General features: G+C 43.1%; 1 protein-coding gene across 1 annotated transcript in view; it reads left to right on the top strand.

Moving 5' to 3' along the window:
* The window catches only part of LOC126234859 (sodium/hydrogen exchanger 9B2-like), a 178,182-nt gene that overhangs the window by 8,093 nt on the left and 146,361 nt on the right, over positions 1 to 23,728 (top strand). Inside the window, exon 2 of the mRNA XM_049943600.1 lies at positions 17,716 to 17,839. Coding sequence (XP_049799557.1) covers positions 17,716 to 17,839 — 124 coding nt within the window. The remainder of the gene's footprint in view (positions 1 to 17,715; positions 17,840 to 23,728) is intronic.

Genomic DNA, 23,728 nt, shown 5'->3' with positions numbered 1-23,728 from the left:
AGTCTCCATTCCTCCGCGACAGAGGCGCAAATGGATGTAGTTAAACATATTCACGATTGTCGGGCCTAATTGAAGCAGAAACGCGAGATGTCCGAGCTAACGAAAAGGATTGATCAGCCACTGTAGAGTTATGAGTTGTTTTAACTGCGTACTTCTTTGTGATTCTTCTTTACCAAACCCCATTCAATTTTGAGTGTCTCCATTGCGCATTTTAGCGTAACTGATATCCCTGGCCTCAATTGTATTTAATTTGTTTGTATCTTTATCGACCCCCAGACACGGTCATCAACCATCTTATCATTAAAGAACCTGATAATAGTTAGGAATTTCGCTTCACAGTTGTGAAAACCCAGTATGAATATTTTACCATCCTGTATGTAATTTTGTTAACATTGCTATGTCATGAAGTCATACTTAGAATAAAAATAAACCTTAATAACGAAAATCTAAGATTTTCTTTTTTTGCTCACATATAGTTACGCCTGAACCTGTACTCCAATTTCTGTTAGCGATAACGTTTCCGTTGCAGGGAGTGTAATGGAGCTGACATTGAGATCATTGTCTGATTACAATCACTGTCCGTACTGCTGCATTCTTCTGAACTCTGGATATGTGCGATGGTTCAAGAACAAATTCCCAAAACACTCACGGAATGTCCTTGTGCAACTGTGGTAGGAAGACAGATGAGAACCAGTCTCACACGTGTTAGACGGCATCCTTTCGTTGATTATTCAGTCTTTTTGTCATGCTCACCTCCCCCTTGGCAGTTTCCTCCCGGAGATCAAAGTGGGGGCTATTCCGGAATCTTTTGCCAATGAAGAAATCATCATGACATCTTTTCAATTATAGACCACATGTCCTGTCGATCCACTTATGTGTCTTTGATGTAGTGATCTCCATTGCCTACTGAATCGTCATCCCGTTTATCATTGCTGATTCTTCCGCCTTTAGGGACAGTTTCCCACCCCAAGGGCAAGAGAGTGACCGTCCTCTATATCCGTTCCTTCGCCCTCTTTGACAAGGCCGTTGGCTAAATGTGGGGTGACTTCCTATGCCGGAAGTCTTAGACCGCCACTTCTGATGATTTTTATTCAAGATCTAAGCGGTGGCGGTGTGCGAACCCGGGATTGAGGATGTTTAGATTACTAATCAAAGACGCTACCGCTTGACCAAGGCTGAAACTGTTGTTAATAGTTATGTTACAAGCCTCCTTCGAGTCATTATATATTCCGTTCGACTAATCTAGATTATTTGCCGTCTCTGACAGAATTAGAAAGTCATCGGTGCACCTCAAAGCTTTTATGAAACCTTGACGTGATCACTGCAGTGAAATGAAGGACATGAAACAGAAGGAGAAGTTAGCAATCTGTATATTGAGCAAGCAAAAAAGGTAAACAGTGTCATATACAGATGGAGCACATATATCTGACGGGTTGCTATGCAACTACAACGTATCAGTATGCACCACAAAAACACACACACACACACATACATACAAAACAGACCCACCACGAAGGACTCATCTGAATTGGACGGAAATCGGTAGATGTGACATGCAAATGTACAGGCAAACACATGATTACAATTTCAGAAAAAATGGCTAGTTAATTCCCGAGAAAGAGCTTCACAAATTAAGCAAGTGAATAACGCGTTGGTCCACCTCTGGCCTCATTTAAGAAGTTATTCGGTTTGGAATTGATTGACATATTTGTTGTATGTCCTCTTGAGGGTTATCGTGCCAAATTTTGTCCAGTTGGTGCGTTACATCATCAAAATAGGGAACTGATTGGGAGGCCCTACCCACAATGCTCCAAATGTTCTCAATTGCGGAGAGATCCGGCGAGCTTGCTGGCCGAGGTAGGTTTTGAAAAGCACGAAGACAAGCAGTAGAACCTCTATCATGTGCGAGTGGGCATTGTCTTGCTGCAATGTAAGACCGGGATGGCTTATCATGAAAGACGACAAAACGGAGGGTAGAGTATCGTCGATATAGGGCTCCACTGTAATGGTGCCAGGTATGACGACAAAAGGTTCGAAAATGGCTCTGAGCACTATGGGACTCAACATCTGAGGTCATCAGTCCCATAGAACTTAGAACTACTTAAACCTAACTAACCTAAGGACATCACACACATCCACGGCCGAGGCAGGATTCGAACCTGCGACCGTAACGGTCGAGCGGTTCCAGACTGAAGCGCATAGAACCGCTCGGTCACAGCGGCCGGCACGACAAAAGGGGTCCTGCAGTGGCATCCCCAGCGATCACTCCTGGTTGTCGGGCCGTATGGCGGGTTACAGTCAGGTTGGTATCCCACCACTGCCTGGGGCGTCTCCAGTCATGTCTTGGCTATTCATCGGGACTCAGTTGGACGCCGGACTTATCACTGTACACAATTATACTCCAATCAGTGAGATTCCAGGCCCAGCGACCAACAAAGACGTGTCTGGACAGGCGCCACTCACATGATCCGACAACCAGGAGTAATGGTCTGGTGTCTGTTCTGTTGTCCTTCGTGGCAAGCCATCCTGGACTTACATTCCAGTAAGATAATGTCTGCCAGCACACGACGAGGGTTTCTACTGCGTGTCTTCGTGCTCACCAAACCCTACCTTGGCCAGCAATATCGCCAGACCTCTCCACAGCTGAAAATGTTGGGAGCTTTATGGGCAGGACTCTCCAAACATCTCGAGATTTTGATGAACTAACGCGCCAGTCGGACAGAATTTTGCTCGATATCCCTCAGGAGGACATACAACAACTCTGACAATCATTGTCAAGCAAAATAATTGCTTGCATGTAGGCCGGAAGTGGAGCAACCGTTATTGACTTCTTCATTTGTGAATCTCTTTCTCTTGAATAAATCAGCCAATTTTCCTGAAATTATTATAATTCGCTTATCTGCACTTGTACATCACATCTACCGACTTCCGTCCAATTCGGATAATTCCTTCGTGGTGCGTCATCTCTTTTCATTTTTATTTGTTTTTTATTTTTGTCTTTGATTGTATATTCTAAAACCGAACGAAACCGGTAATCGTTATAAGCACAAATGCGACTACAGGTCGGAAAAAAATATATTAAAACTCGAAGATTTCAATTCTTCTCCCCCATCTTTAATTATCGTTCCAAATTCCTCCTCGATTTCCTTTGCGCTTTCTTATTTTACAGATTGAGTCATATCTGGGACAAGCTACACCCCTCTCTCAGTCCCTCGTTAAATTCTGCTGCCCTTTCACATCCTTCGACTCGTAAAAACATTCCGGTTTATCTACAAGTTGCACATAACCTTTTGGTCTCCGTGTCTTATCTCTACAACCATTAGTATTTCAAAGAGTATATTCCAGTCAGCATTGTACGTAAGTCGTTCGAAATGTGGGGATTGAACCTCTCAGGTGGATTTTGAATATGAAGTCTTAACAAAAAAGACAACTTTGTAATTATGTTCTGCTTCTCTGTACAGTTTTGGTAAACATTTTTGGAAACAGTGATCAATAGGGTGTTACATTTTAACTAAAGTTCAGTCTAGATCACAACACTTATGTCTCAATAACATAGGTGACCGGTTTAGGTTATATTTATATTCAGACATAAGTGTAGTGATAAAGTCTGAACTTAAGTTAAAATATATTCTGCTTCTTTTCCATCCCTATCAGTTTTGCTTCCAATTAGGCAAAATCTTGCCAATAACAAACGATACATAAGGTAATACGGTCTAAGGAAGGCTAATATAAAGCATATTACGGTATTTCTTTCAGTAACTTATACACTGTTTTGAACTGAAATAATAAAAAATTATCTGCACGCAAAAATATCGAATGGCGTTTCGTTGCTTGAGAATTCAGTTGTAGTGCCTTTTAACACTGTGTCACGTTTACCACCTCCAGCTGCACAATATGGTACCTGCTTCAGCAAGATCTTCAGAAGAAAAAATGAAAACCTGCAAAAAATACCATAATCATAGAGTAGCATCTAGTTTTTTGCGAAATCTGTACCCATGTCTTCAATTCCAAATAGCTGACTGCTCTTCAAGTACCACTTTCTGTTCACCATGACAGTTGACACGAGTGTTAAGACTTTGATTTTTTATTCCGGAGAAACAGGATTCCAATTCTCGTTCAACAATCATAGTTGAAACTTTGTGGCATCCTTAAATCACTTGAGACGAATTCCAGGATGGTTCCGTCACTAAAATCGCGGCAGTTTTCCTCTCCCGTCTTCGCCTAACCGAGCCACAGCGCAGTCACTAATGACCTTAATGTCGACGAGACCCGGAAACGTTAACCTCCCTCGGCCACACGATGAGCGCGTGCGCAGCGAGACGCGATCAGTGCCACACGCATCTACGAAAACATGTTTGTTCCCAATGAACAGCGTTTCATCTTTTCCGACCTGTACAGTCTTGGTAAATTATTTAACGGAGTCACGTCCGTGTTTACAAACAGCTGACGTGTCCGCAGAACCATCTGAAAACGTAGATCACAGAGAGTTAAAAAAACCGATCTGATTACTAAATGAACACACTGAGAAACAGAAAAAAGCATTTTAGTTACGATGGGGTCCACAGCAGGTTAAATTTTTTTAATGACAGAACTATGTCATTCAAAAAACACTGTCGTTACTTACATTAAAATATCCTTTTATTCTGCAGTCATAACTATTGTACAGTTGCGGCTGAGTAGCCATTTTCAATCTCTGAAATGCATACCAGATGTAACACTACTAAAGGAAAAATATAAAGCAACCATTGGTTGTTTAGTCTACAGAATAAAAAGTAAAATTAAAGAGAAGTTATGGTGTAGCCCGTCAAAAGAGCATATTTGGACTACAACCGAAACTTGAGTTGGTCGTACATTGTTAAAATTAGTTTTGCTTCCAAGAATGCTGTAAAATACAAGTACACGTAAAAAGTAGTCAGAATACAATAGGAGACAATGTCACATAGTAACATATATCACTACGTTCAAAGTAAACAACATAGTTTGTACTGTAAATGAGAATAAAAGGAGACTGCATCTTATTCGTCTTGTACGTGTTATAGCATAGCATGTAAAATAATAAAAGTGATACACTTGATTAATACTGTGCAGCATTGAATCCAAATGTTTCATCATTGTTTATAATTGTGAGGAGGAAATGGAAAGCTGTGTACTAGCTTGTCTTCTTTGTTACACTGAATTATGTAAAACAAATTATCAAATAAATTTATCAGATTTCATTAATATAATAGCAGAGATATTCATCTTTCTTTCGCTTCTCGCCATTCAGTCGTGTATATGAACAAAGATTACTTACATTTATGTTACAAATAGAGTATATCCTACCTCTCAGGTTTAGGAGGTGGCCACGAGATGTTAGCTTTATGTTCCATATAGCATTTGTAAGATTAAGCCTAATGATCTGGGTCGATTCATGTTACATCGGTATTACACATTTATATGCAAATATGGCAACGTCTTTATTTTTTACCAAAAAACTTACATATGGATAACAGAAATTCTACAGAATAGAAGGAGTTGCCAAAGAGACACACTTTTAGTTTATTTCCAAATTTAACTTAACTTCTGCCAGATATTTTGTATTATGGGGTAAATCATTAAAAATCTTGGTAGCAGCAGTGTACACCCATTTTTGTGCTATAAACAATCTTAATGTGAACTAATGGATATCGTTTTTCCTTCTGGTATTGTAATTATGTACATAATTGTTCCTTCTGAATTGTAGAAGGATTATTTACAACAAACTCATAAGGGAATGAATATTCTGTGAAGCAGTCGTCAGAATGCCTAACCTCATAAGCAGAGGACTGGGGGTGAGCCGACCGGAGTGGCCGAGCGGTTCTAGGCGCTACAGTCTGGAGCCGCGCGACCGCTACGGTCGAAGGTTCGAATCCTGCTTCGGGCATGGATGTGTGTGATGTCCTTAGGTTACTTAGGATTAAGTAGTTCTAAGTTCTAGGGGACTGGTGACCTCAGAAGTTAAGTCCCATAGTGTTCAGAACCATTTGAACCATTGGGGGTGAGCACCACTTATTATTCCTACAGAACAGTTTTAAGCAATGAAACCTTTCTTTGTTAAAGATGAGCTACCTCATACCATTATTCCTTACGGCATTATTGAAAGAAAAGAGGCAGAATATGTCAACTTACTGCTTTGTCTCTCTCCAAGATTTTCAATGATCTGAAGTGCAAATTTGGTTGAAATGAGTTGCTTTGGGAGTTTTAGTTTAAATTGTCACCTGTATAGACACCTAACATTTTTGAAGCTTCCACCTTGGCTATTATTTCCTCGCCGTGTGTCACATTTATCATTTGCGTAGTACTTCTACAGGGTGTTTCAAAAATGACCGGTATATTTGAAACGGCAATAAAAACTAAACGAGAAGCGATAGAAATACACCGTTTGTTGCAATATGCTTGGGACAACAGTACATTTTCAGGCGGACAAACTTTCGAAATTACAGTAGTTACAATTTTCAACAACAGATGGCGCTGCAAGTGATGTGAAAGATATAGAAGACAACGCAGTCTGTGGGTGCGCCATTCTGTACGTCGTCTTTCTGCTGTAAGCGTGTGCTGTTCACAACGTGCAAGTGTACTGTGAACAACATGGTTTATTCCTTAGAACAGAGGATTTTTCTGGTGTTGGAATTCCACAGCCTAGAACACAGTGTTGTTGCAACAAGACGAAGTTTGCAACGGAGGTTTAATGTAACCAAAGGACCGAAAAGCGATACAATAAAGGATCTGTTTGAAAAATTTCAACGGACTGGGAACGTGACGGATGAACGTGCTGGAAAGGTAGGGCGACCGCGTACGGCAACCACAGAGGGCAACGCGCAGCTAGTGCAGCAGGTGATCCAACAGCGGCCTCGGGTTTCCGTTCGCCGTGTTGCAGCTGCAGTCCAAATGACGCCAACGTCCACGTATCGTCTCATGCGCCAGAGTTTACACCTCTATCCATACAAAATTCAAACGCGGCAACCCCTCAGCGCCGCTACCATTGCTGCACGAGAGACATTCGCTAACGATATAGTGCACAGGATTGATGACGGCGATATGCATGTGGGCAGCATTTGGTTTACTGACGAAGCTTATTTTTACCTGGACGGCTTCGTCAATAAACAGAACTGGCGCATATGGGGAACCGAAAAGCCCCATGTTGCAGTCCCATCGTCCCTGCATCCTCACAAAGTACTGGTCTGGGCCGCCATTTCTTCCAAAGGAATCATTGGCCCATTTTTCAGATCCGAAACGATTACTGCATCACGCTATCTGGACATTCTTCGTGAATTTGTGGCGGTACAAACTGCCTTAGACGACACTGCGAACACCTCGTGGTTTATGCAAGATGGTGCCCGGCCACATCGCACGGCCGACGTCTTTAATTTCCTGAATGAATATTTCGATGATCGTGTGATTGCTTTGGGCTATCCGAAACATACAGGAGGCGGCGTGGATTGGCCTCCCTATTCGCCAGACATGAACCCCTGTGACTTCTTTCTGTGGGGACACGTGAAAGACCAGGTGTACCGCCAGAATCCAGAAACAATTGAACAGCTGAAGCAGTACATCTCATCTGCATGTGAAGCCATTCCGCCAGACACGTTGTCAAAGGTTTCGGGTAATTTCATTCAGAGACTACGCCATATTATTGCTACGCATGGTGGATATGTGGAAAATATCGTACTATAGAGTTTCCCAGACCGCAGCGCCATCTGTTGTTGACAATTGTAACTACTGTAATTTCGAAAGTTTGTCTGCCTGAAAATGTACTGTTGTCCCAAGCATATTGCAACAAACGGTGTATTTCTATCGCTGCTCGTTTAGTTTGTATTGCCGTTTCAAATATACCGGTCATTTTTGAAACACCCTGTAGATGTGCAGTGTTGTACTGAACATGTTTTGTCTTTTTAAGACTGAGTGAGAGCATGTGCTGAATGTTACTCAATAATATTTTAAGAATATTATTTACCATTTCTTTCTTTGTGTATATTTGTTTGGATTGATTACAATACTAGTATCACCTGCTGGAAGAACTAATTGTACTTGTTATATATTTGTTGGAAGGTCGTTTATACATCTGAGAAGACCTTAGGTTCAGCCTTGTAGAACCTTATAAGTGATTTCTCTCCAGTCAGAAGAATCTTCCCTACTTATATTGGTTCCATTGTTAAGTACAACTTTCGGCATTCTTTTGGTTAGATATGACATCTGTTGGTTGACTATACCATCACTTCCAAAAAGCCTGAATTTGTCTGAGAGGATATTTTGATTCGACAGACGATTGCCTTAGAGAGGGTACAGAAAACACCGGGAGATGTTATTTTCACAATTAATAAAATATTCCGGGCTGTTATGCCGTAGTCTAATTCCCGGCTGGGTCGGAGATTTTCTCCGCTCAGGGACTGGGTGTTGTGTTGTCCTCATTATCATTTCATCATCACGAGTGGAAGGCAACGGGAAACCACGACTGGAATCACTTCCCTGGACGCTCATGCGGTGGACCTCTCTGACGAGGCTTCCCCCATGACAAGACCTGCCGTAAGGCACAACACAACGTCCGTCCTACCACATTTACGTTCCAGGTCACAAACGTTGCTCAGTGTGACGATAATGAGCTTCCACGGCAGACTGGAAGTTTCTACGGATGCCATTTCACAATTATTGGTAGCACTTTTTGGACGGTGGGTCACGGAATGTTCAGCTGTCATGACACAGCCCGCGCTCTGCTTGAAGATTTGAACATCAAACATTGCGTCCGGCATTCTCAGCCGTGACAACAGTAACTTCGTCGACAGTTAGTGGCGCAGTTGGCCGTCTGCATGTCCTAGGAGCAATCCCCAAATCGCCTGTTAGTTTAAACTTCCGAACCATGTTTCCAACTCCGGTGCGGAAAGAGGACCTCTCCGTATTCCTTTAATGCGTCGATGCTCGAGAAGAGTAGCAGTACTATGCTGCTGTTTTGATACAACAGCTTTACGAGTAAAGAAAAAAATGGTTCTGAGCACTATGGGACTTAACTTCTGAGGTCATCAGTCCCCTAGAACTTAGAACTACTTAAACCTAACTAACCTAAGAACATCACACACAACCATGCCCGAGGCAGGATTCGAACATGCGACCGTAGCGGTCTCGCGGTTCCAGACTGTAGCGCCTAGAACCGCTCGGCCACACCGGCCGGCTACGAGTAAAGCCCTGCTCACCTTGTTCAGGTCAACGTTGACTGGCTGTAACTGTAATGCACACTGATGCATGTGGTGGTGGTAAGTCTCTATGGGACCAAACTGCTGAGTCATCGGTCCCTAGGCTTACACACTACTTAAGCTATCTTACGCTAAGGACAAGACACACACCGATGCCCGAGGGAGGAGTCGATCCTCCGCCTCCGAATGGGGGGGGGGGGGGGGGGGGCAGCCGCGCCAACCGTGGCAGGGCGCCCCTGACTGCGCAGCTACCCCGCGCGGCTGATGCATGTGCTTCAACCCTACGGCGCCGTACCAGTACCGATGCCTAACGGCCAAGCCATTGTGCATCGCGCCGTCTGAACATCATTCCTGTAAAGATGAGCACCCATATGATAAACAGTTTCCGTCCACATTGGCTTAAGTAGCGAAAGTTCAGTTATAACTACCCTGTACTACACAGTAGGAAGAATATATTAAATTCGTAGGTATTTTGAATACATGCATGATGCGAAATTCAGTACGCAGAACTGCCACCTCTGCCGCGTCAGCTATAGCTTTAGCCCAGCTGATCAGCCGCCCGGAGTGCCCGAGCGGTTCTAGGCGCTTCAGTCTGGAACAGCGCGACCGCTACGGCCGCAGGTTCGAATCCTGCCTCGGGTATGGATGTGTGTGATGTCCTTAGGTTGGTTAGGTTTAAGTAGTTCTACGTTCTAGGGGACTGATGACCTCAGATGTTACGTCCCATAGTGCTCAGAGCCATTTGAACCATTTTTGAACCCAGCTGGTCATCGAGTGATTCCACGCTCACTTTAGCAAGGTGTCACAGCTCATCAATAGAAGTGACTGCCGAGTGGTGGCATGCTAGTCTCTTGACAATTAGTACTCACATATTTTCCATGGATAAGATGTCCAGAGAACAAGCATGGTAACAGTCGAGGGAAAGGGGAAAATACGCTTTTCCGTTAACGTATTTGAAGATAACACCACAGAAACCTCGACAATTCGTTCGAGCCGGCCGCGCGGGTTTAGCCGAGTGGTCTAGGGCGCTGCAGTCGTGGACTGTGCGGCTGGTCCCGGCGGAGGTTCGAGTCCTCCTTCGGGTATGGGTGTGTGTCTTTGTGCTTAGGATAATTTAGGTTAAGTAATGGGTAAGCTTAGGGACTGATGGCCTTAGCAGTTAAGTCCCATAAGACTTCACACACATTTGAACAATTCGCTCGAGCCGTCGGCCTAAAGCTTGCTGTCAAATTACCGGCTACGCGTTCCAGAGGTGCCTATGTACCCAGTGACACCACATAACATCTCTCCAGTATCAGGGCCCCATGACGATGACGTTCACACGTGGTCTACGGGTAGCATCTTTGGCGTAACTAAGACATCCTGGGTCCCGGATCCTAATCCAGCCAATGGTTAAATTTGAATAAAAATCATCAGCAATGGTTGCCGAGGACTTCCGGCGTAAGACGTCACCATCGCTCTGCCAACGTACTTGTCAAAGAGGGCGGTGGAACTGACCGAGGTTCATGGCACTGTCTTGCCCTTGTTGTGGGAAACTACGCCCAAAGGCGGAAGAATCAACAGTAATCGACGGCATGGCTGTGCAGAAGGCTATGGAACATTTGCATTATAGATACCCAATGTGTTTCCACAGGACATGTGGCCTGTAACTGAAACAGCGTCTTGATGATCTCTTCATTGGCAAATGATTCCGAATTAATCTCCCATTCGGATCTCCGTGAGAGGACTGCCGAAGGTAAAGTGACAATGAGAAAAAGATGGAATAACGAATGATGGGATAACGTTCTACCAGTCGAAGCTTGGAATTTCAGACGTTTGAACATAATAGGAAGCATAAAATATCTGTAAAAGGATATACAAAGGTTGAATCTAGATATAGTGGGGGTCAATGAAGTGAAATGGAAAGAAGACAAGGATTTCTGGTGAGATGAGTACATGGTAATACCAGTAAAAATAGTATAACGCGAGTAGGTTTCGTTATGAATAGGAAGGTAGGGCAGAGAGTGAGTTACTATGAACAGTTCAGTGATAGGCTTGTTCTGATCAGAATCGCAAGCAAACCAACATCGACAACGATAGTTCAGGTATAATGCCACGCCGCAAGACGAAGTTGAAGAGATAGAGAAAGCATGTAAGGATATTGAACAGGTAATTCAGTATGTGAAAGGTTATGAAAATCTAATAGTCATGGGGAATTCGAATGCGGTTGTATGGGAAGGAATAGCAGAAAGGGTTACGCGAGAATACGGTCTTGCTACTACGAATGAGAGAGGAAAAAGACTAACTGATTTCTGCATTAAATTTCAGCTAGTAATAGCGAATGCTCTATCCAAGAATCGCAAGAGTAGGAGATATACTTGGAAAAGGCCGGGAAATACGGGGAGATTTCAGATAGATTACGTCATGGTCAGGAAGAGATTCCGAAATCAGATATTGGACTGTAAGGCGTACCCAGGGTTAGATATAGACTCTTATTACAATTTAGTAACGAAGAGTACACTGGAAAGGAGAATTACCCGGAAAAATCGGTGTAGAAAGAGGTGGGGTACTGAAACACTGAGGAATGATGAGACGCGTTTGAAGTTCGCTAAAGATGTGGATACTGCGACAAGGTACACCAAAGTAGACAGTTCAGTTGAAGAGGAATCGACATCTCTAGAAAGGACACTCACAGATGTTGGACAGTCAAAGATAGATACAAAGAAGGTAACTGCGAAGAGGCCTTGGGTAACAGAAGAAATACTTCAATTGATCGTCGAAAGAAGGAAGCAGCGAAATGTTCACGGAAAGACAGTAAATCAACAACATAAATCCATTAGTTATGAGATGAATAGCAAGTGCAGCCAAGGGAAGGCTAGATGTCTGCAGGGAAGATGTAAAGAAATGAAAAAGAAATTCTCGTCGCGAGGACTGACTCAGCATATAGGAAAGTCAAAATAACCTTCGATAAAATTAAAACCAAGGATGGTAACATTAATTATGTGATAAGTGAACGCAGAGGAGAGAGCGGATAGGTCGAAAAAGTACATTGAAGACGTCCATGAGGGGGAGAACTTGTCCAATAACGTGATATAAAAAACTGGAGTCGATATGACAGACATAGAGGATTCAGTATCAGAGTCAGAATTTAAAAGTGCTCTGGAAGACTTGAGACCAAATAAGGCAGAAAGGATAGACAACATTCCATCGGAACTTCTGAAATCGTTGGGAGAGGTGGCAACAAAATGGCTGTTGAAGCTGATATGTAAAATCTAAGTGACTGGCGACGTACTATCAAACTTTCGGAAAAAATATCAACCACACAATTTCCTAGACAGCAAGAGCATATAAGTGAGAGAACTATCGTACAATCAGTTTAACATCTCATGCATCCAGGCAGCTGACAAGGATAATATACAGAAGAACGGAAAAGAAACTGAGTATGTGTTGGAGGACGATCAGTTTGGCTTTAGGGAAGGTAAAGTCGCCAGAGAGGATATTCTGACGTTGCAGTAGATAATAGAAGCAGGACTGAAGAAAAATCAGGACACGTTCATTGGATATTTCGACCTACAAAAAGCGTTCGACAATGTAAAATAATGCAAGATGGGCAAAATTCTGAGAAAAATAGAATCAAGCTATAGGGAAAGAAGGGTAATATACAATATGTTCACCAACCAAGAGGGAACAGTAAGAATGAAAGGCTAAAAGAAAAGTGTTCGGATTAAAAAGGGTTAAAGGCAGCGATGATGACTTTAACCGCTGCTGTTCAATCTGTACATCGAAGAAGCAGTGACGGGAATAGAAGAAAGGTTCTAGGGTGGGGTTAAAATTCAGGGTGAAAAGATACCAGTGATAAGATATGCTGATGAAAGTGAGGAAGAATTACAGGATATGTTGAATGGAATGAAAAGCCTAATACAGTACAGTATATGCACTGAGAATAATTCGAACAAGGCAAAGTAATGACAAGTAGTAGAAATGAGAACAGCGAGAAACGAAACAACAGCTTTGGTGATCATGAAGTAGATGAAGTTAAAGAACTCTGCTATCTTGCAGCAAAATAGTCCAGATGGAAGGAGCAAGGACAACATAAAAAGCAGATTAACACTGGTAAAAAGGGCATTCCTGGCCAAGATAAGTCTCCTAGTATCAAATATGGGCCTTAATGTGTGTAAGAAATGACTAAGAATGTATGTTTGGAGCCCACCATTGTAAGGGAGTGAAACATAGGCTGTGGGAAAACCGGAACAGAAGAGAACTGAAGCATTTGAAATGTGGTACTATAGAAAAATGTTGAAAATTTGGTGGACTGATAATGTAAGCAATGGGGAGGTCTCGGAGAATCGGTGAGGAAAGGGATACATGGAAAACACTGACGAGAAGAAGAGACAGGATGGTAGTACATCTATTAAGATATCAGGGAATAGCTTCCGCGGTAGTAAATGGAGCTGTAGAGCGTAAAAACTGTAGGGGAAAACAGAGATTGGAATACATCCCACAAATAACTGAGGACGTAAGGTGGTACGCGGAGGTGAAGAATTCAGGGAACGAGAGGAATTCGAGACGGGCTGCATCAAACCAATCAGAAGACTAACGACTGAAAAAATAAATAAATAAAAATCATTACGAATGCAATACAGCAACGTTTCTTCTCGTCAGAGCTTGCACACACTGGTATGTCTATCGTGATGCAGTATGCAATACCGGGGAGAAGACGACGTGGTGCCCTTCCTGTTGTCTTTAGAACACCATTGTCGACGCACGTCTCTCTGCTGACGCGTCAGAAGATGCTGCAACAATTGTCATCATGGTGAGGGCACTTTGCGCTTCGGACGACGTCCCACAGTCTGTGTGGATAATTGTCTTGCTTCAAACAAGTCCGTTTATTGACTCAAGGTATATGGGATGCACAATCGAGAAACCAATACGGGCATGTGTATGCTCAGGGGCGCCAGTCACGTTTGCCATTGAGGTCGTGCATGGCGTTGAGGGAGGGAGGGGGGGGGTCTCCTTACTCGATACACTCCATATTCGCATGACAGTCGTGGAATCCCAACAATCAACATTCAAATGAGACTTCTAAGTGAGAAATCTGGTGCGTGGTCTTTCCTTATATAAAGAATATAGATGGCGTTACTTAAATCTATTTTGTGCGCTGAAAAGCTAGTCACATCCTTACAAAAGCATGCAATAATCTTAACCCTTTCAACCCTCTGACTATATTCCACTATATAACTGAATATTGTTATTTTGCATGAGTTAACGGCCTTACAGCAGTGGTAACACCGGTTCCCGTCATTTCAAACATTAACACTAAAAGGCTTTTTTATTCAAACAAATGTCACATATAATTACAAGCTATGTAGGAAAGCAAATCCAACGGCAATAGAGAGTTTTTTAAACCTCGTTAAGGAACAAGAGTGGCAGGATGTTTATAGTGCCGATAACATAGATGACAAATATAATGCTTTCCTTAACACATTTCTCATGCTCTTTGACAGTTGCTTTCTAATCGAACGTTCTGAACGGGATACTGGCAGTAAAAGGCATCCTGGGTGGCTGACTAGTGGGATAAGGATATAATGTAAAACAAAGCGAGAATTTTATCAAAAGTAGTCACACTCAAGCTGCAGTAGCCCATAAAAAAAAAGTATTGTAAGGTGCTTAAAAATATTATTAGGAAGGCAAAGAGTAAGTGGTACGCAAATAGAACAGCTAATTCGCAGGATAAAATTAAAACCATACGGTCAGTTGTGAAGGAAGTATCTCGTCAGCAGCACAAGGTCGACGATATAAAGTCACCTTCGTAGTAAAAATATTTCTGTTACTGATAAGTCACATATATGTACAGTATTTAACAATCATTTTCTGAGCATTGCTGGTGAATTAAATAAAAACTTAGTTTCTACAGGAAATCATACAACTTTATTGGCAAATGCCTTACCGAGACTGATGTCTGAAATACTCCTCTGTGATACAATGGTTCAAATGGCTCTGAGCACTATGGGACTCAACTGCTGAGGTCATTAGTCCCCTAGAACTTAGAACTAGATAAACCTAACTAACCTAAGGACATCACAAACATCCATGCCCGAGGCAGGATTCGAACCTGCGACCGTAGCGGTCTTGCGGTTCCAGACTGCAGCGCCTTTAACCGTCTGTGATACAGACAAGAAGTAGATTGAGTCAATAATTAAATTACTGAAGACCAAGGTCTCTCATGGTTATGATGGAGTGCCTAGTAGATTATTAAAGTACTGTACTGCACATGTTAGCCCTGTACTTAGCCATATTTGTAATTTTTCCTTTAGAAATGGTCAATTTCCTGAGCGGTTAAAGTACTCAGTAGTAAAGCCACTTTATAAAATGGGAGAAAGGGATAGTGTTGATAATTTTAGACCTATTTCTATCTCATCGGTGTTTGGTGAAGTTATTGAAAAGGCTGTGTATGTAAGGGTAATTGATCATTTTATATCACATAATTTGCTATCAGATGTACAGTTCGGCTTTAGAAGTAGCTTAACAACTGAAAATGCTATGTTCTCTTTTCTCTGTGAAGTATAGGATGGATTAAACAAAAGGTTTCGAAGGCTAGGCATATTTTTTGATTTGACTAAGGCGCTCCATTGTGTTGGTCACAAAATATTGCTGCAGAAGTTGGACCATTACGGAATAGAGGGAGCAGCTTGCAACTGGTTCACTTCAAACTTTAACAACAGACAGCAAAACGTCATTATCCATGGTGTTGAGAATGGCTGTGATGTAGCATCTGAGTGGAGTACTATCAAATGGGGGAGGGGGAGGGGGGGTGTTGGGGCCACTCCTGTTCCTTATTTATATAAATGGTATGCCCTCTAGTACTATGGGCAATTCTAAAATTTTCCTGTCTGCTGATGAAACTTGCTTGGTAGTAAAGGATGTTGGGTGCAACATTGGCTGTGTTTCAAATAGTGCAGTTCAAGACATAAGTACATGGCTTGTAGAAAATAAACTAACGCTAAATCACAGTAAGACTCAGTCTTTACAGTTTCTAACACACAATTAAACAAAACTCGACGTTGTAATTTCACAGAATGGGCATATGATTAGTGAAACTGAACAGTTCAAATTTCTAGATGTTCAGATAGACTGTAAACCGTCGTGGAAAGCCCACGTATAGGATCTTGTTCAAAGACTTAATGCTGCCATTTTTGCTATCTGAACGGTATCTGAAGTAAGTGGTAGTTCGACACGAAAAGTAGTCTGCTTATTTTCATTCACTTATAACTTACGGTATTATATTTTGGGATAACTCTTCCCATTCTAAAAGGATATTTTTGGCTCAGAAACGGGCAGTTCGGCCGATAAGTGGTGTAAGTTCACAAACCTCTAGTCGACCCCTTTTCACTAGTATGGGTATTTTGACATTGTTCTCTCAATATATATATATTGTTTACTGTCGTTTCATGTTAACAATATTTCCGAGAATTAGCAGCTTTTACTCAGTTAATACTAGGCAGAAATCCAGTCTGCATCTGGATCGCACTTCCTTATTTCTTGTGCAGAAAGGTGTGCAGTATACTGCTGCATCCATTTTCAGTAAGCTACCACCACAAGAATTCAAATATCTTAGCAATAATCCACGCGCTTTCAAATCGAAACTGATGAGTTTCCTCATTGGTCACTCCTCCTATTCTTTTGAGGAGTTCCTTGAAAAATTAAGCTGATTCTTATGTTATATTGTCGATTGCGATTACTTAAACTTATGGCTTGACATTTTTGGGTTCATGAACATTTTATTTTATCTGTTATTACTTTTATGTTGTAATTTCATGTACTGACACATTCCATGACCTCGGGATTTGCTCCTCAATTTGGTCCTACGGAACTAGACGTGTAAATAAATAAATATATCACCAAAGTTAAGCGCTGTCGGACTTGGTTAGCACTAGGAAGGGTCACTGCAGGGTCTGCCGAGTGCTGCTGGCAAGCGGGCTGCACTCAAGGCCAACTGAAGAACTATATGACTGAGAAGTAGCGGCGCCGGTCACGAAAACTGACAACGGCTGGGAGAGCTGTCTGCTGACCACATGCCTCTCCGTATCCACGTCTGGTGACACCTGAGGGCTGACGTTGACACGGCTGCTGGTCTGTACCGTTCGGTCTTCAAGACCTGTTCGGACGGCGTTTGTTTTTTTCATTTTGCATGATCATTACTAAATGATCATTTCACTATTTATTACAATAGAGAATATTTCGTAATTGATTATTTTAGTCCATAAAATGAAGCCAAGCGTACAAAGTATGTTTTGAAAATGGGCAAATATTTTGGTATAAATCTTGTATCTGAAATCATTATAAAAAAACACCTAAAAGCATTACCACATAAAGAAAAATTTTCTTCCCTCCAGAAAAAATTCAGGACTGAAAGGCTTAGCGCCAGTGTGACGTTTGTTGTGCGCCGCCTTCATGGTGTAGCAGTTTAAAGACCAGCGGTGTATTCGTCATTCGCCGTGACAAGAATCCTAAAATCAAGCTTCTTACCTTTCAGCAGACGGAGAAAAGCAGATCTACGTTCCCAGCTATGCTGTACCCACACCTACAAAGAAATATTCGACGACAACGTCGTGCTCCATCCCGGAGAAGACGGATTACTTATTCGAGGATCTCGAGAAGTGAGTACTTCGCTATTCTATGCAGTGGCGACCATTGTTCACGAAGGTCACTTTTGTAGTTTTGGGCTAGTATAACTAATGAAGTTTTCTATTTCCGAGCTCAGAAAATATTCTTAGAGATTTAGTCATTCCAGTCTAATTTCGTACGATGCATGTCATTCTGATATAATCGTGTAAATAATAGTACAGAATCGACAACTTATCGAATCACCCTACGTTCATAAGTCATTACATATTTTAACACTGTGAGGACTGTACTGTGGCGGGAAAACGCGAAAACACAGCACGCCTTGTCTGTTCGTGTAAGATTCCTTGTGGGCAGAGGTTTTCTATACAACGCTTCTGACTGCGTCTGGTTCACAATTTGACAGTCGTAGGGAAGCAGTATGGTTGAGCTGACCCATTGTGATGATACTGCCGCGTTCTGTTTGCCGTCTGGATTCTACGTGCCAATATTACGTGTGGGTTGATCATTGACAGTTTAGAGGTCAACCACAGCTAGGACGAGGTAGGCTAGGAACCGAATCTCACCAGTAGTGTTGTGACTTGGCAAGACAGCCAAGCCACTATGAGAGGAAGCCGAAAGGCACGCGTTCAAGCTCACGCCGGCTGGCGTGAGGTTTGGAACAGTTAAAGGAATAGAGACTAGCAAAAAAAGGTACGTAGCTTCTGGAATACTTAACTTTAATCCATAATTGGTAAACATCTGTCTGACGGTACATGCATCACAATTAAATAGCAAATGATAATGGCGCCTTGCTAGGTCGTAGCAAATGACGTAGCTGAAGGCTATGGTAACTATCAAAAATGGCTCTGAGCACTATGGGACTAAACATCTATGGTCATCAGTCCCCTAGAACTTAGAACTACTTAAACCTAACTAACCTAAGGACATCACACAACACCCAGCCATCACGAGGCAGAGAAAATCCCTGACCCCACCGGGAATCGAACCCGGGAACCCGAGCGTGGGAAGCGAGAACGCTACCGCACGACCACGAGATGCAGGCTGGTAACTATCGTCTCGGCAAATGAGAGCGTAATTTGTCAGTGAACCATCGCTAGCAAAGTCGGCTGTACAACTGGGACGAGTGCTAGGACGTCTCTCTAGACCTGCCATGTGGCGGCGCTCGGTCTGCAATCACTGATAGTGGCGACACGCGGGTCCGACGTATACTAGCGGATCGCGGCCGATTTAAAGGCTACCACCTAGCAAGCGCGGTGTCTGGCGGTGACACCACAAGTAGCGTTCTTTGACAGCGGTAGACGACACAGAAATCTTTCAACAGCTTTGTGAGCAAGATCGGCCACCAGCAAAAACCTAGAGACAGTACTATTATACTGCATAAGTGACAGAAGACGTCCAACTGCCGCAGAATCTGCTCTGCGTTCTGGATGGCTCATATCCCGTGAGGCTGTGCGTCGTTGCCTTCGAGAGGTTGCTCTGTGTGCTCGGTGACGTGCCAGATGCATATACGTCACACAAAAGCACCTCGTGACTGGTTAAGTCAGGTGTCTTGCCTATTGTAATTCGACATAGGAACCTCAGTGTAGCCCGTCTATTTCTATGATGCATATTGAGTCACCGCTAAAATGGACCTATGTGGCAACACCAGTGTTCCCTTTGGGGAGGGGGGGGGGCGGGGAGGGGGCACCGTGTCAGAAGTTCACATGGCAATATATATTTCCTAGGAATACTACTATTGCTTGACGGTGAGAACAGAGACATTGTTGGACAGGAATAATCACAGAGAATGATGGAGGATATGAAACACCGTACATATGCCAGAGAGGTATATGTATACCGAAAAACTGTATATTTCACCACTCGAGAAAGCAGGATAAGAGACATAAATAACGTTCGTATTTGACGCAGGTGAGACTCCAAACACAAAGGTCGATATCGGACTCTCAGCAAGGAGGCGGTTTTGAGTTCTTGTACGATTCGTGGAGAGAGTGTTCGTTGAGAAACACGTCTGTGACGAGCATTCCAGGCTTGCTCTGTAGGGTTTAGTTCCATTGAGTAAACAGGCCAGTCCATATACTCAATATCTTCACTTTACCGTGTATCCAACATCTTAGTGGTCTTGTGTGGGAGCGCATTGTCGTCCGTAAATAGGAAGTCGGTACTTGCTGCACCTCTAAGGAGACTGACACATTCCTGAATAGTCTCCGTGCAATACCGTTGTGCAGTAAGGGTACCTCGAACAAAGATATGTAGTAGTATTCGGTCATTGTGCGTAATGCCTCCCCCCATCATATTGATGAACTTCTTGAACATTTTATGGTTTGTAGCGGCTTCCCTCCATTTCCACCTTAACTAGTAGCCAGAATCCGTTGTTACATTGAAGCAGGATACGTCAGAGCACTGAAAGACCTGAGTCGAAACAAGGCCCCGGGAGTAGACAACATTCCATTAGAACTACTGATGGCCTTGGGAGAGCCAGTCATGACAAAACTCTACCATCTGGTGAGCAAGATGTATGAGACAGGCGAAATACCCACAGACTTCAAGAAGAATATAATAGTTCCAGTACCAAAGAAAGCAGGTGTTGACAGATGGGAAAATTACCGAACTATCAGTTTAATAAGTAACAGCTGCAACATACTAACGCGAATTCTTTACAGACGAATGGAAAAACTGGTAGAAGCGGACCTCGGGGAAGATCAGTTTGGATTCCGTAGAAATGTTGGAACACGTGAGGCAATACTAACCTTACGACTTATCTTAGAAGAAAGATTAAGAAAAGGCAAACCTACGTTTCTAGCATTTGTAGATTTAGAGAAAGCTTTTGACAACGTTAACTGGAATACTCTCTTTCAAATTCTGAAGGTGGCAGGGGTAAAATACAGGGAGCGAAAGGCTATTTACAATTTGTACAGAAACCAGATGGCAGTTATAAGAGTCGAGGGGCATGAAAGGGAAGCAGTGGTTGGGAAAGGAGTGAGACAGGGTTGTAGCGTCTCCCCGATGTTATTCAATCTGTATATTGAGCAAGCAGTAAAGGAAACAAAAGAAAAATTCGGAGTAGGTATAAAAATTCATGGAGAAGAAGTAAAAACTTTGAGGTTCGCCGAAGACATTGTAATTCTGTCAGAGACAGCAAAGGACTTGGAAGAGCAGTTGAACGGAATGGACAATGTCTTGAAAGGAGGATATAAGATGAACATCAACAAAAGCAAAACGAGGATAATGGAATGTAGTCAAATTAAATTGGGTGATGCTGAGGGGATTAGATTAGGAAATGAGACAATTAAAGTAGTAAAGGAGTTTTGCTATTTAGGGAGTAAAATAACTGATGATGGTCGAAGTAGAGAGGATATAAAATGTAGACTGGCAATGGCAAGGAAATCGTTTCTGAAGAAGAGAAATTTGTTAACATCGAGTATAGATTTGAGTGTCAGGAAGTCGTTTCTGAAAGTATTTGTATGGAGTGTAGCCATGTATGGAAGTGAAACATGGACGATAACCAGTTTGGACAAGAAGAGAATAGAAGCTTTCGAAATGTGGTGCTACAGAAGAATGCTGAAAATAAGGTGGATAGATCACGTAACTAATGAGGAGGTATTGAATAGGATTGGGGAGAAGAGAAGTTTGTGGCACAACTTGACTAGAAGAAGGGATCGGTTGGTAGGACATGTTTTGAGGCATCAAGGGATGACAAATTTAGCATTGGAGGGCAGCGTGGAGGGTAAAAATCGTAGAGGGAGACCAAGAGATCAATACACTAAGCAGATTCAGAAGGATGTAGGTTGCAGTAGGTACTGGGAGATGAAGAAGCTTGCACAGGATAGAGTAGCATGGAGAGCTGCATCAAACCAGACTCAGGACTGAAGACCACAACAACAACAACACGTCAGAGAATACCCTCTGAACGATTGTTGCTGACACCAACCAACATGCTCCGTACACTGACGAACTGTTCTCGACGATGGCGGGGTTGAAGTGGAGTGCATTTAACAGACTTACGAGCAAACAATCCACGCTGAGTTAGCAACTGCAGAAGAGTTTTTGAAGAGACACGTGTACCGGTAGTACTTGTAGCGATCAGTCTAGAAGTAAAATGTCTGTCTTCATCCGCCACTGGGACCACGATCGCTCTCCTTGCAGTAGGAAGATCATCAGCTTGTTTTCGCTTAGCATTTGTAGCTTCACCGGCCTTTTTTAACTGCGAAATAGTTTTGGTCACGTCCACTACTGTGACCACTGTGGCCCGGCTTCGAGCCATCTAACTACTCGGGTACGATCGTAAGCACTCAAAAGATGTCTTTCAGACATGTTGCCATACCACACGCAATGTCGCTCTAATCGGTTCCTCAACAATCTTCGTCAGACACCATAATGCATGATCTGTCGAATGCGTTCAGGGCGTTTGTGGACAGGCTTCACTGCAGTAACATGTCCCGTACTCTACATTTCGGCGACGTGGTGTAGCCGCGCGGTCTCAGGCGTCTTTCACGGTCCGCGCGTCTCGCCCCGTCGGAGGTTCGAGTCCTCCCTCGGGCATGGGTGTGTGTGTTGTCCTTAGCCTAAAATAGTTTAATTTAGATTAAGTAGTGTGTAAGCCTAGGGACCGATGTCCTTAGCAGTTTGGTCCCATAGGAACTTACCACAAATTTCCAAAAATAACAACTGTAGAACAGCCTGTAATGTAAAATGTGGACAGTAAACTGGTTTCGACGCAGAGCTAGTTTTCGCAACATGTGTGTACGTGTGTGTGTGTGTGTGTATGCGCATGACTGTGGAGGTTCTGTTTGTGTGTGTGTGTGTGAGAGAGAGAGAGAGAGAGAGAGAGAGAGAGAGAGAGAGAGAGAGAGAGAGAGAGGAGAGATAGAGATAATGATGACGATGTTTGGTCATCAGCGCCTGTACAAAGTCCCAGCCCGTACACAGTCCAATTTTTACACTGTCCAATCTAGCCACTGTCATAAATGATGATGATGAATTAATGAGGGCAACACAAGCACTTAGTCCCCGGGAAGAGAAAATCCCCAACCCGGCCGGGAATCGAACCCAGGACCCCGAGATCCAGCGGCAGCAACGCTAGCCACTAGATCACGAGCTGTGGAAAAGACCGTGAGAGGGGGGGCAGGGGAGGTTTTTGTTTTGGGGAGGGGGGGGAGGTTTTGGGAAATATGATGTTTGTGTATAGGAAATCGCATAGCCGGTCGGAGTGGCCGAGCGGTTGTAGGCGCTACAGTCTGGAACCGCGCGACCGCTACGGTCGCAGATTCGAATCCTGCCTCGGGCATGGATGTGTGTGATGTCCTTAGGTTAGTTAGGTTTAAGTAGTTCTAAGTTCTAGGGGACTGATGACCACATAAGTTAAGTCCCATAGTGCTCAGAGCCATTTGAACCATTTCTGAAATCGCATGCAAGACGCTAGTGCGTCTGGTTCTAGAGTATTATTCAAGTGTTTGGAGTTCTTATCAAGTAATTATGACAACAGAAATCTAATGCATTCAGAGAGCTACTGCCAGGATAGTAATAGGTCGTTGCAGCCTATACAAGACTGTAACAGAGATACTTAGGGAACTTAATATGAATCAATGGAAAAAAGACGACGTAGTTCCCACGAAATTTGGTTGGCTATATTTACTGAACGTGAATTCGAAGAAGACTGTGCGTCCTAGTTCTGCCACCAATTTACATCTCGTGCAGGTATTATAATAATAAGATAAGAGAGGCTAGGGCAGGTAGAGAGACATACAGTGATTTTCCCTTCGCTCAGTACGTGAATGGAATAGGAAACATGATTAATGATATTGGTGCGACGTACCCTCCGCCTCGCACTGTACAGTGGCTTGTGGAGTCTACGTGTAGATGCGGAAGAGTGTGTACATGCATATGTGTATTTACATGTGTGTGTGTAAGCCGTCTACATGAGG

The sequence above is a fragment of the Schistocerca nitens genome, chromosome 2, assembly GCF_023898315.1.
Source record: "Schistocerca nitens isolate TAMUIC-IGC-003100 chromosome 2, iqSchNite1.1, whole genome shotgun sequence".
Lineage (NCBI taxonomy): Eukaryota > Metazoa > Arthropoda > Insecta > Orthoptera > Acrididae > Schistocerca > Schistocerca nitens.
The sequence above is the reverse complement of the archived record's forward strand: the minus strand, read 5'-3'. Positions and strand labels throughout refer to the sequence as shown.